At 38.5% G+C, this 15,950-nt stretch overlaps 1 protein-coding gene across 2 annotated transcripts; it reads left to right on the top strand.

Moving 5' to 3' along the window:
- Positions 1–229: 229 nt before the first annotated feature.
- On the top strand, positions 230–13,739 carry Dok (docking protein homolog). Of its 2 annotated transcripts, XM_071592188.1 has the most exons (5): positions 230–435; positions 515–700; positions 791–944; positions 7,968–9,224; positions 12,105–13,739. In XM_071592188.1, exons 1-5 carry the CDS (start codon positions 364–366, stop codon positions 12,143–12,145), a joined length of 1,710 nt encoding a protein of 569 aa, XP_071448289.1. In that variant the 5' UTR covers positions 230–363; the 3' UTR covers positions 12,146–13,739. The 2 variants fall into 2 exon arrangements, with proteins under 2 accessions (XP_071448289.1, XP_071448288.1); XM_071592187.1 differs by having other exon boundaries at positions 7,968–13,739.
- Positions 13,740–15,950: the final 2,211 nt, after the last annotated feature.

Genomic DNA, 15,950 nt, shown 5'->3' with positions numbered 1-15,950 from the left:
ACGTAACCATCGTAATAATCTTCAAATAGTATTCAGATTATATAATAAGTGGCTATAATTCAGTTATCTCAATATCCAATTAATCGCAACAAATTACGGAAATACGTAGCATATACATTATTTTTACTTTATCAACTTTGATATTTTATTTCAGCATTTTTTACAACTTTCACTTGGCGGAATTTCCGGAACGTATAATTTGGCAACGTCGGTGAACTATATGTTGATTAGTTGGTGCCGTTGTTGTCAGTCTTGTTGTCGGTTTTGCGCCTCGTTTGCTAATGTAAGAGCAACTAAAGGAAGACAGATGAGGTGATTCAAATTTAATGCAGAATAATAATAGTGCGTAGTGTCAATGAAGCAATGGAGATTGAAACTTCTGTGAAAGAAGGATATTTATTATTTCCTCCTCATGGAATGTTAGGACAATTGAAGGTAAGGTTTTGTGTTCGTTCATTAATTATTTACCATTTCAAATTGGTGAAATAGTAATCCTTATCAATGTGACTTTCAGTTTCAAAAATCATGGCACAAGAAGTACTGTCAACTCTTTAACTTAAGTCAACATGGTATTGAACGCTTAGAAATATTTGATAGTGAAGATGACGCAAGGAAGTCAAGCTCTGTTCGTATTATAACATTAGAGAATTGTGTTAAAATCAGTCAAGATTCCCAAAAGCATCAGCAATTCGTTATTATGGTAAGCCCATCATGTAATGTGTGAATGCTATTACTATGTACTATGGTAGTCCTTAAACCTACACCATTACAATGACAACTTTTTGTATAGGTTGTAACGAAAACTGTTACGCAGTATTTTGCTGCTTGTTCGCAAGAAGATATGCTGGATTGGGTAGTCGCGTTGCAGTCGGTTGCCTTCCCTTGTGAAACCACGGCGAAAACTGTCGAGGAAGATAATGAGCTTTACTGCAGTTCTGCTGAGGGTTTGTATTTATTAATTAACAAGTAGTGGTAGTAGTACATTTTAAAACATTAATCCATGAGTACTACTTTCGTACAGGTAGCATGTAACACAGTCTTATGTATGCTTTGTTGTCATATTTTCATTCCATTTGGAATAGTGTTAATTCTAGTATTTAATTCATTGGTGATATTTTTTGGTATTTCCACCGTTAGGGTGTCTACTTCAAAAATTACCTAAAATGTGTTAATGTATGCATTTTTAGGGCGAAATCTAGCGTGTTCGTATTAGCCATCATGGAACACTGAAAGTTACGATCAGTAAAAATATGAAATAAGGTCATTTCTTTTTTAAGTGCAACAACAAGCTAGTGAATGTTTCTCAGCGAATAAACTATTTTCAAATTGTGAAAAAAACACAATATCTTCTATGTGACATCAGAAGTGTAGGTAAAGCTCAAAGCTTAAGGTCAAGCTCCTAATGTTTTTTTATTGACTCTTTAATATTTCCTGGAAAATACATGCAAATGCAGTCTCCAAGAAAACTTTCCAAGAATCACTTCCTAATCAGGATACTTTGAAATGACATTCCTTAGGAACATTTGAGACTTGCCTAATTTTGCCTTTTTCCCAAAGTCACCTGAGTCATGGCCTAAGGCAAAAAGCCTGCATGTACAAATGGCGTGCAAGTGTCACAGAAGCTCTGCTTATGTTACAAAAGAAAACAGTTGGGATTATAAGCGACTCTGGCCATCATGATCATTTTCCTTCCCTATTTGTCAGGCTAAGAGCAATGATGGCCATATATGTTCATTTACCAGTGCTTAATGCATGTAGAAGATAATGTACATAACTTTTTATTTAGATGCAGTATACACAGCCTTAATGAAAGGTCAAGAAATATGTTAGGCATTACTCAATGCAGATCGTCGAAAACCTTTAACCAGTCGGATAACCTTGCCTTGAAATTCTATAGCAAACTTCCCCGCACTGCAAGATTGACTGGCTATAATAGGCTCAAAAATGTAATTTAGGATTGGTTGATTTCAAGCCCCTTCAATTCTAAAAGTGGATATGTTGAACTGGACTTATCAATAGTGAAATTATAATCCATGTTTATCACTACCATGGTAATGGACGTATGTATTTATATGTTTTCCTTTTGACGACATAGTGGCAAGCGCTGCTCTTTGATGAATAAAGATCGATTGACTCATGTGCATCGGTACGTGGGTAAAACTGCTGCAATATTAGTGATTACTGGTAGTCGTAATGAGTATGAGCAAGACACGTATACCATCTCATGGTGTTGGGTTCTGAGATTTTCAACTTTCAGTTTGATTATCCACATGGAAGAACAAGAAAATAAATGCAGAAAGTCGATCAATATTCCTCATCTTTGACTCTTGTTAATCCATTATGGCTATTAGCCACCTTATATTTCATTCAAATTGCTGTCTTTGTAAAGCATATTTAATGAAAATTATGTATTTTGAGGAAGGAATTTGGCCGGAAGACTTAGTGAGATCAGTTTTAGTTCCTATTCCGAAAAAGGTAAAGGCTACATCATGTGAGGACTACAGGACGATAAGTTTGATATCACATGCAGCTGAAGTTGTTCTCAGGATCATAAAGAAAAGAATAAAGAGTAAGGAAAATGATTACTTAGGGGATTATCAGTTTGGGTTTAGGAAGGGAAGAGGTACGCGAGATGCCATTGCAGTAATGAGATTATTAATCGAGAGAAATATAGAACACAACCAGGAGGTATTTGCCTGTTTCGCAGATTTCGAAAAAGCTTTTGATAGAGTGAATTGGGAAAAACTAATGAGTTTATTGCAGAAAATAGGAATAGATTGGAGGGAAAGGAGGCTAATCTGGACATGTGTCAGACTGCTCAGGTGCGAGTGGGGAACAGGGAGTCCGGTTGGGCAGTTTTAGGAAGAGGTGTAAGGCAGGGTTGCCCATTATCACCATTGCTGTTCAACCTGTATGCAGAGGAAATGATTAAAGAGGCATGGGAAGAACTGGAGGTAGGAATGAAAGTGGGCAGGGAATTGGTAAAATCAGTTAGGTTTGCTGATGACCAAGCTTTAGTTTGTCAGTCAGCCAAGGGGTTGCAAGCATTGCTGAGTGAATTGGAAATTCAGTGCGACAGGTATGGGATGAAAATCAATATTAATAAAACAAAGGTTATGCGATTCTCTAGAAAGAATAAGGCTAAGCTAAACATTAAAATAGGAGGGCAAAAACTAGAGCAGGTAGAACAGTTTACGTATCTCGGGAGTGTTTGGGACCAAAACGGTCGAAGTAGTAAGGAGAAGAATTGCGCTAGGCAAGGAGGCTTTCACAAGGAGGAGGGAGTTGATGACAGGGACGTTGAGTAGGGATATCAAGAAAAGACTCATAAAAACTTTGATATGGAACGTAGCTATGTACGATGCGGAAACGTGGTCATTGAAACAGGAGGATGGACGTAGACTGGAGGCTTTTGAAATGTGGGTGTGGGGAAGAATGGAGAAGGTGAAATGGACAGAGAAGAAAACAAATGAGGGAGTACTTGGTATGGTGGGCGAAGAGAGGGGTTTGTTGGGAGAAATCCTATGGAGGCAGGAAAAGTGGATGAAGGGGGTATTGACCGGCAGTGGAATGTTGAAGACTGTGATAGAGGGGACAATGTTGGGCCAAAGAGGAAAGGGAAGGAACAGGATAGGGATGTTGGACGGGATGAAGGGAGGAAGAAAGTACTCGGAGCTGAAGAGGGACCTGATGTAAAGTAGGATGTTGTGTTTTCCTAGGGGTCACAAATTATTTAATTAGTAATTATGTCCATCCAAAAACCTACCTTAACGGGTAGGTTACCTAATAAATGAAAAAGAAACACTTTGTTCCAATCCACCACTTTATTACAGGTACGACTAGTTTCGACGCTACGGCGTCATCCTCAGGTACCTGAGGATGACGCCGTAGCGTCGAAACTAGTCGTACCTGTAATAAAGTGGGGGATTGGAACAAAGTGTTTCTTTTTCATTTATTAAAATGAACTTCCACAAAGTTGAGGCTGAAACTATTGAACTAAGGTAGATTACCTAATAATAAAAAATGTATTTAGTGAATTTGGCATTTTTCTTTGGTCATCGCCCCTCGTAGAAAACAAAATTTGGGAAGGACACCAATTAGAAAGAGGAGAACGCTTCCTGCATATAATTTCAATGGATATAATTGTCTAAATATAGCCCTGAATGAAAAATCTCATGTTTCCATCAAATGGTTACTTATGTACACATCAAGTGTTCTTCTGGTATTGGCTGGAATACAGGGAGAAGAAATGTTCTCTTTCAATATATGTGTATTTGATCGCCATTGTAGACTTGGCTTCATACATTTTTTTAACAATGTCATATCTATGCATGCAAGAGAATTTTTTTGTCCATTAAAAAAATAATCTTTCTACCCTTCACAATTTCACAATCCATGAGTAGGTTCGTATGAAATGTTTCATAACTTTGCTGATTCCTTTCAATGTTAACATTCTGCTAATCACTTGAAGTGCTTCTAAGGCCTGATCTGTTTGGACAGCATCAGACCACTAGCTAATTTCCGTCGTTTGTGGAAGTCCTCCTGTTTTAGATCTATCTCTGGAACTTCACTGTACTTCAACTCTTTTGGGGTTTGATTGTTCCAATTCCTTCATCTGGATCCTTTTTGTCTTTTTAAGGGATTTCAAGGTCCCCTTTGTCTGTTGTGCAATCATTCCTTGTATCCTTCCCATCTCAATTCAAACCCTTCTTCAACAACTATCACATCTCACCTCCCAAAATAGTTAAAGGTTTTCCCTTCATTTTGATTTACCTTCAGATTTCTAGGTAAACTTTTTCATTGATCCCGCATGGCTATATTTTGCTTAATGTCTCCAAATTTGTCCTCGGGTCATTTTTCACTTCATTTCTTGTTTCTCCATTAATTGCATTTTTTATTCTATAATTTTTGACTGTCACTTATCATATTTCTTGAAATCTATTATCTCCTTAACGAGAATTTGTGTTCATTTTACTCTGCACAGTTTTACTCCTATATCTTAAATTGCTTTCTCTTTTCTGCATTGTTTGTGAATTGTAGAAATCAAATAAAGTTTGAAAAATTATCCTACTATATTAATGACTAATAAGTAAAACCATTCAATTGTTCCTGGCTCAACCTTGTGGAAATTCATTTTAATGAAATTAAGAATACAAAGTAACTTTCCACTGTCCTTTAATAGCGTACAACCAAATGTTTTAGAACTTGTGACCTCAAACAATCACACTTCGCTAAACATCTATGGGAAGAAAACCATGGGAGTGATTTCAACCCAGAACTGTTACACAAGAGTGAAAAAGGAATGAGGATGGACAAGTGGGAAGAACTTGAAATCAGAAAGAACTTAAAAATGGGTCATGTGGTTAATGATTTATTGTTTGAATACCTCTCCCCTCTCGGAAGTACCCCTTTCCCTCACTGATAGACCCGACAAACCCCCCCATCCCACCCCACCCCACTCTAAACCAACCAAGCACCTGTCCTGACACTTAACACCCCTCTTCCCCCTCCCCATCAATGCCAATCGCAACTCCATTTTCTTTCGCCTTCTCCTCTCCCCCCTCTCTCACCCACCCCTCCTCTCCCTCATGATTGGTATATAAGTGAACTGCGACTGATTTATTTTGTACCTGATGATGACGCTTGAGCGTTGAAACCGGTTGTACGCTAATAACGGATAGTGGAAAGTTACTTTGTATTCTTAATTTCATTAAGTAAAACCATCGTTCAAATCTAAATCCATTTCTCAAATTAGAATGCTGCAGTATACATTTCCCATGCCAGCACTATCAAAACTTTCTATTCAACATCTGTTAGAAGAGGTGTCGATGCCTTCAACATAGTCTCCCCCTAAAACACACAATATGTTACCCATGGACAAAAGAAGGTTCACAATGAAGGCATTAGGCAAATGAAATCAAGGCAATTAATTATACCTGCCAGTATTTTTTTGGCAAAGATTTAGTTTGTAAATCCAGAAGCTTAAATAGAGATGTAGTTATCGACATTCTAGGCTTTTATAAATGTCACACCTATAAATTATAAATGTTACATTTATGCTTGTGATACTTAAAATGTAATCATTGTGTTGGTGTTATCAAAGATGCCAGAAAGTTGAATAGCACAACTATGAATGCATAGCTATTTTGTGATATGTTTAGTGGGGAAAGTCTGGGTCTTGTACCAATTATGTATAAGATAAGGCTAGTGTTTAAACAGTAATTGTGGTGCACAAGAGTTGGTTTCCTTGATACCTCAAGACACATGCTATCATTGGGCAATTGTATGTGGATTGTGGTACCCTGTTGACTAATATGAGCGGCTGTTTTATGGTTGATATCCCGTACCAGCAGTGAATAGTAAATGAACTTTTATGGAACACAATAAGTGGTGCAATTTATTTGCCCTAACCCTGAAAATAATTTCAATACAAGGTCTGTATGAAAAGTAGTAGGATGAGTTGTTTAAAAATAATTATTGCCAGAATTGATACATTCACTCAATAGTCTTCAAAGTGTCACCCTTATGGATCCACCCACCACTGCCAGTGAATTTTCCTCGTCCTGTACGCCTTCTGGAAGGCGGAACTCAAAATGCTGGTAAGCTCTGTCGTCACGTCCTGCTATTACATTTCCACCGAGCCATGGTAAGGTCCTTTCAGCCCTTATTTCAGGGGGGCGTAGAGGAAGAAGGCTGGTGGGACAATTTTAGGGCTGTAAGGTGGCTGAAGCATAGGCGAGAAGCTCTTGGCAGATCTATGTGCAAGTTTCCTTTTGTTCGTCCGAGAGCACACGCAGCACCAGCTTTGCTCACACACCTTTCTCATGCCCATGTTTTTGCTCACAAGTAGATGCACATTACTTTTAGGGATGCCAAGTTCTTCAGAAAGCATGCAAACACTTAATCTGTGATCCCTGTCCAACAAAGCCTTCACTTTTACGAGATTTTCCTTACTTTTTGAGGTCTAAGGGTGTCCTGAATGTTCACGTCTTCGACATCTTCTCAACCCTCCGGAAACAAATTGTGACCCTCAAAAACACCCGATCTATCTATGGCGTTATCACCATAAGCAGCCTTGAGCATGTCATGAGTCTCTTTCCTGGTTTTGCCCAGTTTTACGCAAAATTTGTTGGCTGATCACTGATCCAATAACTGGTTCATGACAGAGCATAATGAGGTTACGTTGTAGAAGCTTAGCAAGCAAACGATCCACTCTCCGCAAGGGCTGAGAGCCAACTGCCACCGGCCTCCAGCCTTTCCTGAGACTCCCTTCCCTCGAACCCAGCCAGAGAAACTACCACCCATCCATCCGTCTATCCATGAAAAAATAAGTCTTACTACTTTTCGGAGAGATCTTTATGCTGTCCATTGGTTGGGGTGCTAAAACTGTGTGTGGCCAGGTTACCCTTCACCCATTCCATGGAAATCTTACCTCCTCCAATTTACTCCCACCTATCCCTCTAATGGTGAAAATGATATCTCTCTCATTGGTCACCTTTGACCTTAATGACTACCCCTGCTATTGCTTTTCAGTATTGCCCACATTCACTCTGTGGTGTGGATGCTTGCCATTGCCAGCTATTGGGGGCTTATATTGAAAGGTGTAGTGCAATGTGGAGATGAGGTTGTGATGTCAAAGTCATTGTTCTTTCGTCATTGCTACTGCTAACCGTTTCCTGTCTGTAGATTTCTGATCCTGAAGCTTGCAACTCACTTCCAATGATTTGTGGTCATGGCAGGAGTTGTACTGTGATGCTGGTTTCCATAGATTGAAATTCAAAGAGGTGTTATGACATTTTAATTATTCTCTTTTATTAATTATGATAATAAGAATGCACTTTGGGTTATGAAGATCCACAATTGAACCCTTGGTCCCTCTGCCGACAAAAATTTTTAATAGCTAATTATGCCTCTGTAGTCTTTTTTGCAACAATTTCTGATGGTATGTTATTCTTTTTTTCCTTCAGGTGTTTATTATGTTAAACTCATACCTACAGAAGCTTCCAAGCGTTGTGGACTAGCTCCTGGATCCTACACCTTGTTGTGTCTTGAATCGGAAATACAATTAATGGGGCAGTCAAGAATACTTCTCACATGGCCGTATAAATACATTCGTCGCTATGGACAGAGGGAAGGCACTTTCACCTTTGAGGCTGGGAGGAAGTGTCCATCGGGTGCTGGCTCCTTCCAATTTGGACACGTGAATGGAATGGACGTTTTTCGCTGCATTTCAAGTCGCATGAAGAATATGAGGAAAGTACTCGATGGAGGGAATAGCGGGGAGCTGCCATTGCTTCCATCTCCATTAGCCTCGCAGGACATGGATAAATCGGGTGTTCTGCCCATCAGTTACTATTGGTCGGCATCGAAGAATGACGACTCTGGCTCAAACACTTCCCTCTCCAATGCACCGACTGTGTGTGTTGATGATATCCTCCAGGCAGCACTCAACAGCATGGAGGCTGGATCTCGCAGTCCCCTCTCGGCTATGCCGCCTTTTGGATCGGGCCTGTCCATCAATGTGGAGACAATAAACTCCTCTCTGGAGGACGCTCCGATGAAGCCACCGAGGAATACAATGAAGCCCCTCAAACCAGCCAAGAAGCCGCAAGTGTCCCTGCCCGTCGTCGGGGCAAACGCCAAGCAAAAAGTAAACATGTTCACTCCAATGAAAGGCGGCAAGTTGGAGCACACATCTCCGGAGAGTGATTTAAGTAGTCAGCATTCTTACGATAAAGTTGAATTCAGGAAAGATGCATGGCGAACGATGGGTATTGCCGAAATGCCACACCAAGAGACCTCCCCGAAAGCGGAAAGTGATGTCAATTTCACAAAAGAAAGGAAAAAGCATTGGGAGCGGCAAGAAAGTGATCCGACTAAAGCATCCAGCAAACCCAAAATTGTGATGAATTCTCAGGAGGGTGATTTCGACGATGACAATTATGACAAGCTCCAGCATTTAGGCACTCAAAGTTCCAAGCGCAGTGTTAGCAGTGTAGATACAAGGTATAAACATGTTACGCCTATTACCTTGAGTAATATCGAATCTCAGACTCCGATACAGTCAAAAAACGTATCTGAAGATATAGCTCCTGAGTATCAAACGTTAAGTTGGAATGCATATGATGATGTTGAAAATTGCATGCAAGCTGTGAGACTTGCCGATGATTCACATTTGGGATATGGTATGATAAGAAAGAAGACACTGGATGGTGATGATGCAGGTAATGTGAACGTACCAAACCATACATTTTATAATGAAATTGAATATGCTGTAATTGACAAGCCAAAGAAATCTAGTCCTAAGCAATGAGGCAGTTATTGTTCCTAAATTATGTTTCAGATTTTGTTTATATTTTACTCAAAACTGTTTCATGTATTTAACAGCAAATGCTAAAACGTGTCTTGAATAATTTCTGAGCGATTACTTAGAATTCATTTTTCTCCTTTGATGAAAGTCCACATGTTACTCATTCTGTTTAGTTCATTGGAGTTGAACATGTGGCTAGAATAAATTTCCTACGTAACCAGACAACATTAAGTAATAAGATAAGTAACCGATTTATAATCTCTGTGCAGTGGTCAGAGTGTGGCATTTATTGTGAACCAATGACCAAATTATGAAGGGAATTTGAAACTTATAATTGAATGTATTTTGACATTATGTGATATTCTACAGTTTAAAGGTAGGTTTTGGGTGGACACAGGCTGAACACCACCGCATTTCTTAGCCTTGCCTAACAGGACACAAAATGACACCCACTACTAAAATAGATCCTTCTTCAATTCCCCATGTCCTCTTTTGCCACCCGTCATTCATGACTCTCTCCTCCTCCTACCTTGCCTGCCTCTCGTCCTCCCCTCTCCATCACAGTCTTCAACGTCGCATCACCAATCCAAATGCCCTGCTTTCATCTTTCTCCTGCCTCCTTATGATTTCTCCCATCAATCCTTCCTCCTCCTCCTCCCACCTCATGCCCAGCAACTCCTCGTTTGTTTTCCTTTCTGTCCACTTTACCTTCTCCATCCTTCTCCACATCTCAAAAGCCTCCAATCCACAATCAATGCCATGCTTTAACAAATATAACAATGTTTTCACCAATCTTTTCGTAATGTTCTTTCACCATCGTCAATGCCCTCCTCCTTGTGAAATCTTCTTTGCGTATTGGAGTTCACCTTATTTTCCTACCACTTTCATTTCACTTTCCTAACACTGCCAGGGTAGGGATGTAGTTTCACCTGCTCTAGTTTTTTGCCCTTGGATTTCAGCATTTAGCATAGCCTTCCTGGTATTTCTTATGTAACCTCTAGGCTGACTGGTCTACTAAAGCTTGATCTCCTACAAGATTAATTCTATGGATTCCCCACCTACCTTCGCTCCTGCCTCCAGCACTACTTTGCCTCCCTAAACATCCACACACACATATACTAGATCTGTACAAAAAAAGATGAGACTGGTCTTTCTACTCGTGAACTGCTTGAGGGGTTACAATCAAGTGAGGTAATGCCTTTTAGAAGCGTCTGCGAGAAGTAAAACACCACCTTGCTCGTGGCCCTATCTCGACTTGTCTGTGTAAAACAGCATTTTTTGTCTGAGTTTGCACCCGCTTGCGGTACAAAATCTTCTACCAATGAGATTGAAGGTGATGAAGAAACATCACTTCTGCATTGGCTTTTGTTTTAACCTTGGAAAAAGTGCAACTGGAACTGGAATGCAATGATTGAAGAGGCTTTCGACAATGAATGAATGAGTCAGGCGCAGTGTTATTGCATTAGCACAACCGCTTCCAGTGTGGACTAACCTCGACCGATGAAGAACCGAGAAGTGGACGACCATCGACATCCATCGAGCTCACATTTACAGTGTGAATGATTTAGTGTATGCAAACCATAGGTTAATTCTCAAGAAGATTGCCAATGAAGTTGAGGTTAGTGTTGGATCATGTTTCACCATTTTGACAGAAATTTTGGGCATACAGCACGTCAACATCCAAATCTTTGCCGTGAGTGTTAACAGATGAGCAGAGGTAAAAACATCTTGACATCAGCCAGGAACTGTTTGATTGTTCAAATGATGACCGAAACTTCTTGAAAACAATCATCATAGGTGACGAAACCTGGGTTTATGGTGATAATATATAAACCAAAGCCCATGCTTCACAGCGGAAGAGGTCATCTTCTCCACAACCCAAAAAAGCTCGGATGTAGCTATTGAATTTCAAGGTGATGTTGATTGTTTTCTTTGATTGAGAATGGATTATTCACAATGAATGTATCCCCAAAGGACAAACAGTGAACGGACAGCACTATTTAGAGGTTAAGAGAAAGTATGAGACACCACAAATGTGGAGAAACAAGTCTTGGTGTTTTCATCACGACAGCACACTGACACACGCATCATTGATTGTTATCGAGTTTTTGGCAAAAAACAGTACACCGGTGATCCAGCAGCAACCCTACTCTCCGGATCTTGCTCCAGCGGACTCTTTTCTTATTTCCTAAGTTGAAATCCACCTTGAAAGGACGCCGATTTGAAACTATTCAAGAAATCCAAGAAAATTGTCCCGCAGACTTAAAAGGCTATACCAAAAGAATCATTGCAGGTGGCATTCAAAAGCTGGAAAAAAATTGTGAGCCTTGTATTGCCAGTCAAGGGGTGTATTTTGAAGGCGATAAGCATGATTAAAAGGTAACTAATGAAATCAAGTATTTATTCAAGCAGTCTCATCTTTTTTATGAACAGACCTTGTAAGTATACATACATACACACATATTCATGTGTGTATGTGTTTGTATTAATTGAATAGAGCGGGTGATATTGGACAATTCCCTGCATAGCACTGCATATCATGACACTCTTTTCTATCACACTACTTGAGCAATTTGAAAAATGTGCTGGTTGCGGATAAATTGCCTATGTCCATCCCCCCCTGTGTCAGTTGCTTGTGTGATGTGTTGTAAAACATGGTGCTTGTAATTCAGTCCCTATGGCTGCTTTCTTAACTTCAAAATGCATGGCTGCAATTGTTTGGTGCTGGCTCCCTGTACTCTTTTTTTCACCATGTTGTACTTTATTATTTTCTTTCTCCTTTTTATTTTTACAGACCTGAGATCCTCAACTAAAAGTGCATTTGTCATTTTGTAATAAAAAAATGAACTTTGGTCAGCCTTGCTTGGATTTTGTTCTGTTGAACACAAATGGTTTTTATTTGCACCAATGATATTCTATGTATGATGTGGAACTGTTTTATTTTTTGTGTGTTCAGAGAGTAATTATAAAAAATTATTTCCTGTTGACTTAATAGTCAAGAGAATGTGATAGTACAATGTGTGCCATTGTAATGGAGTATGTGGTTGAGCGTGCCTCTTGTCTCTGAACCAACATTCATCACGACCCTTAGTGGGCTGTTCAGAGAGGTAGGGCCATCAAATTGCCTACAGTGATTTTATTTTTAGCTTCATATGATAATTTTTAACTTTGAATTAAAAAATTGTCAGCTCCATGATTGTCATGGAGGAAGAATTTTCTAATTTTAGTATGAAATGATATTTTTAAATAACTTAGCCCTGTATCAATGATGATGTCAACTCCCCAGAGGTAGATTGCGCTCTTACCTGTTTAGGTGACTGCCACGGTGATCGTTTTACCTGCTCATTTTTGAACCCAGTTTTAATGTAATGTTTGATAAACTAACTTTGGGGAAAAGGTGAACTTCAGGTATGCATGGCCACAGTTCTCAGAAAATCTGCCTCAATACATCACTTAATGGCCTTATTTTTTACCATGTTTACAATTGTTGAACCTGTATGTACATTAGAAGCCTCTGTATGCCTGTATCTAAAACTCTACTTATTTTTTTCAATTGTGATCAGATATTTGTATCCCCTAATGTCCCTTTCTCCATGAAAGCATTATTCAAAGTGGGGTTCAGATTATTTCTAATGTGATAAAAATTGTTACATGTTTTTATAACCTTTGGCTTTAAAGCACGCCAAGGTATGGAACACTGCAAGAATGTCAGTGTAAAATAATGATCCTCCATTTTGCCACACCATTGAGTGCCTAGTATTACTTAAATTGGCTATGTTACATTATCTGCATTTGGACTCACTGCAGCCCTATAAAATAAAAGGTGCTCCTTCTACCGTACCATGATATTATATCATCACACCAATGCTTTCGCCTTTGCCAACTCATTGGGCCCAAAATTAATTTTTTACCTCTGGGAAGGGGAAAGCACATCAAATGATTGCACTGTATTTGGAATGCATCACTGACGTGTCTAATTCAAGCTGATGACTTGAATAGCATTAAATGTTCAACAGTATGGGACCCATTAATCATCACAGTGAATTAATTCATGAAAATAGTATTGGTGATTAATGTTTTAATGGTGAAAAGATGGTCAGTAAAATTGGTGTTGTGTACCACGTCAGATGTTTCCGGGAAATGCTGGTGCAAGTGTTGGTGATTAACCCATGTGCATCTGGCTTTTGTCAAAACCATATTGTTGATCACATTTTATATTAATGCATTTATGTATTTTTATATATCCTTGTAAAATAGTTGTTTTTCAAATATGTTGTGAAATATTCCTATAATAATGATGTTCATTATGATGTGTTTTATATTGAAATTTCGATGAATATATTATTGTTTTGTGAGTGTGTAAGCGGCATTGTGCTTATGTATTTTTCTAATGTTTAAATATAAAATATTTTCTATTGCCACATTTTATCACAGTTTGTATATAGAAATTATGAAGAAGTATGATTTTTGATTAAACCTGAAAAAGTTGTGTTTGTTATTTAAAATCATCAGCTTCTCCTCATCCTATCAGCATGTACAGATTATGTAGCCTTCCATTACTTTAATTCAGAAGTTATGGTTCTTTTAGTTATGGTGATTTCATAGTTTGATAATCCATGCAGTTAGTTACTTTAGCATAAATGGTTTGTATAAAGATTATTGAGAAAAATAGATTTATTTTAGATGCAATGCCTCAAAATTCTTTAAAGTATATCACTTGAGTGTGGGCATGCTTTTGCCAGTGGCTTTTCCATCACTCAAAGGCTCCCTGGTAGATGGATTCGGGAAGGTCCTCAAGGGTACCTGGGGAAGCTTCTTTGATGGCTCTTAGGGTCCCATGGTGGTGTCCTTGGAGGGAGGATTTCTCTTTTTGGAACAGGAAATAGGCTGCTGGTTCCAAGGTGGGGGGACTGCAAGGAGTTCAGGGAATCAATGCAATGCCCTTGTAGGAGGTTTTCGCATTCAGACACACTCAACTCTGCTCATTTGGTCATCCTTCGAAAGACCTTAGGGAGGACGAGTTTAACACATATCTTTCACTTTGCCATATATGCAGTAATATAATGGTGTGTGTGCTGTCATTTTATCAATAACATAATAATAATATTTATTCGTCCAAGAGACTCCGTGCATAGTAATAATACTGGCAAGTGCATAGGATTTGTCAAGTACAAGATTTACAAAAATAGAAATTATTACAAAAATAAGAAATATTACAAAATTAGAAAATGCTACAAATTTATAAATTAAGCCTCGGGTATTCTTTTACACTATAATAACACTTTTCAATGAGCAATTCTCGAACCATTTTCTTAAACACAGGTACACGTCCTTCTCTTTTTATACATTCAGGTAGATTATTATATAGTTTTATACTCATAGACTTCGGGCCATTTGTAGCCAAGGTTAAATTAGTTGACCTCACATGTAGGTTGTAGTTTTCTCACATGTAGTTGTAGTTTTTGTAGGGTGTAGTTTTTTACATATCTGCATCCATGTGCACACTTTACCAACGGTCTGAATTCAGCACTTCACGCACACGTCAGGAAAAAATTGTTACTGATACTTTTTATACAAACTTTGTATACCTGATTAGCAGATTCATTTAGTATACATTTTATAGTTACTAATTATGAGTGCATATAATTTGTGGCACCCCAAGAGTTAATATTATCTGGGATGGCGATGAGTTACGAATTGTTGGATGAAGTAGGTATGTGTATATTAGATATCATGTTCATTATGCATTTGCTGTACTTATGAATGAGGACTATGTCCTGCTGAAATGTTGTTGATAGATTAAGCAGCTAGAGTAATGTAAATTTTTGAACATTTTCGGCTATTTTAATGCATTCATACGTCGGGCTTTCCCATGTGCATGCTGCTACACACATGTGATTTCAATAAAGGATCCGAAGCTTCAATTGGCAATTAAAAATTGATATTCGGAAAACTCTCCGGGCAGGTATCTAATCATTGGCTTCCAAAAAAAATGCATGTGGCTGAAGTTGCAACACTTCATTTTTTTCAATTTCAGAGCTTTCATTTGCAATATAGTGCGAACTGGATATACTTATTAATCAATGTAGTTTCCAAGATGCATATCAGAATGTTTAGCTAATGAATAAGAATGATTTAATTTTAGCCATAAATTCCTTTCCCTTTTCATAACAAAAAATTCTAACCATGTATGCAAGGAGGCTTAATCCAGTACATAGGAGTGTCTGGAGCAATTGGCTATAAACTCAATTCTCAGTTTCATGTTCGAGTAGAGCCTCTGATCACCACCAGGGTGTAATCCAAGCTCGGCAAGTTTCTGCCTGAAACTCAGTTGTGGCAAAGGGATATGAACTGTCTCCTGTAACCTCAGCATAAGGCATCATATAATGAAAGTTTTACCTTTGAATAACAAATGGACTTCTGATGAAAATCTATGCATAATTAAGTTGGTAATTCTCTCTTATTTTTGATTGGAAGTAGAATTGTCTTTCATTTAAAATTTTGTTATCACAAGAAAATTTGATTGCAGTCAATTAAAATCACTTTTCAAAAAATGACTAGCTTTTAATATGTACTGTAAACTTTGTATGAATGGTATCTAAAAAGAAGTGGGTGTGAGAGAAAACATGTTGAGCGGGTA

This window comes from Hetaerina americana, unplaced genomic scaffold (genome assembly GCF_022747635.1).
Source record: "Hetaerina americana unplaced genomic scaffold, ioHetAmer1.1.p SCAF_5, whole genome shotgun sequence".
Classification (NCBI taxonomy): domain Eukaryota; kingdom Metazoa; phylum Arthropoda; class Insecta; order Odonata; family Calopterygidae; genus Hetaerina; species Hetaerina americana.
Note: the sequence above shows the minus strand (reverse complement) of the source record. Positions and strands in the feature narration are given on the sequence as shown.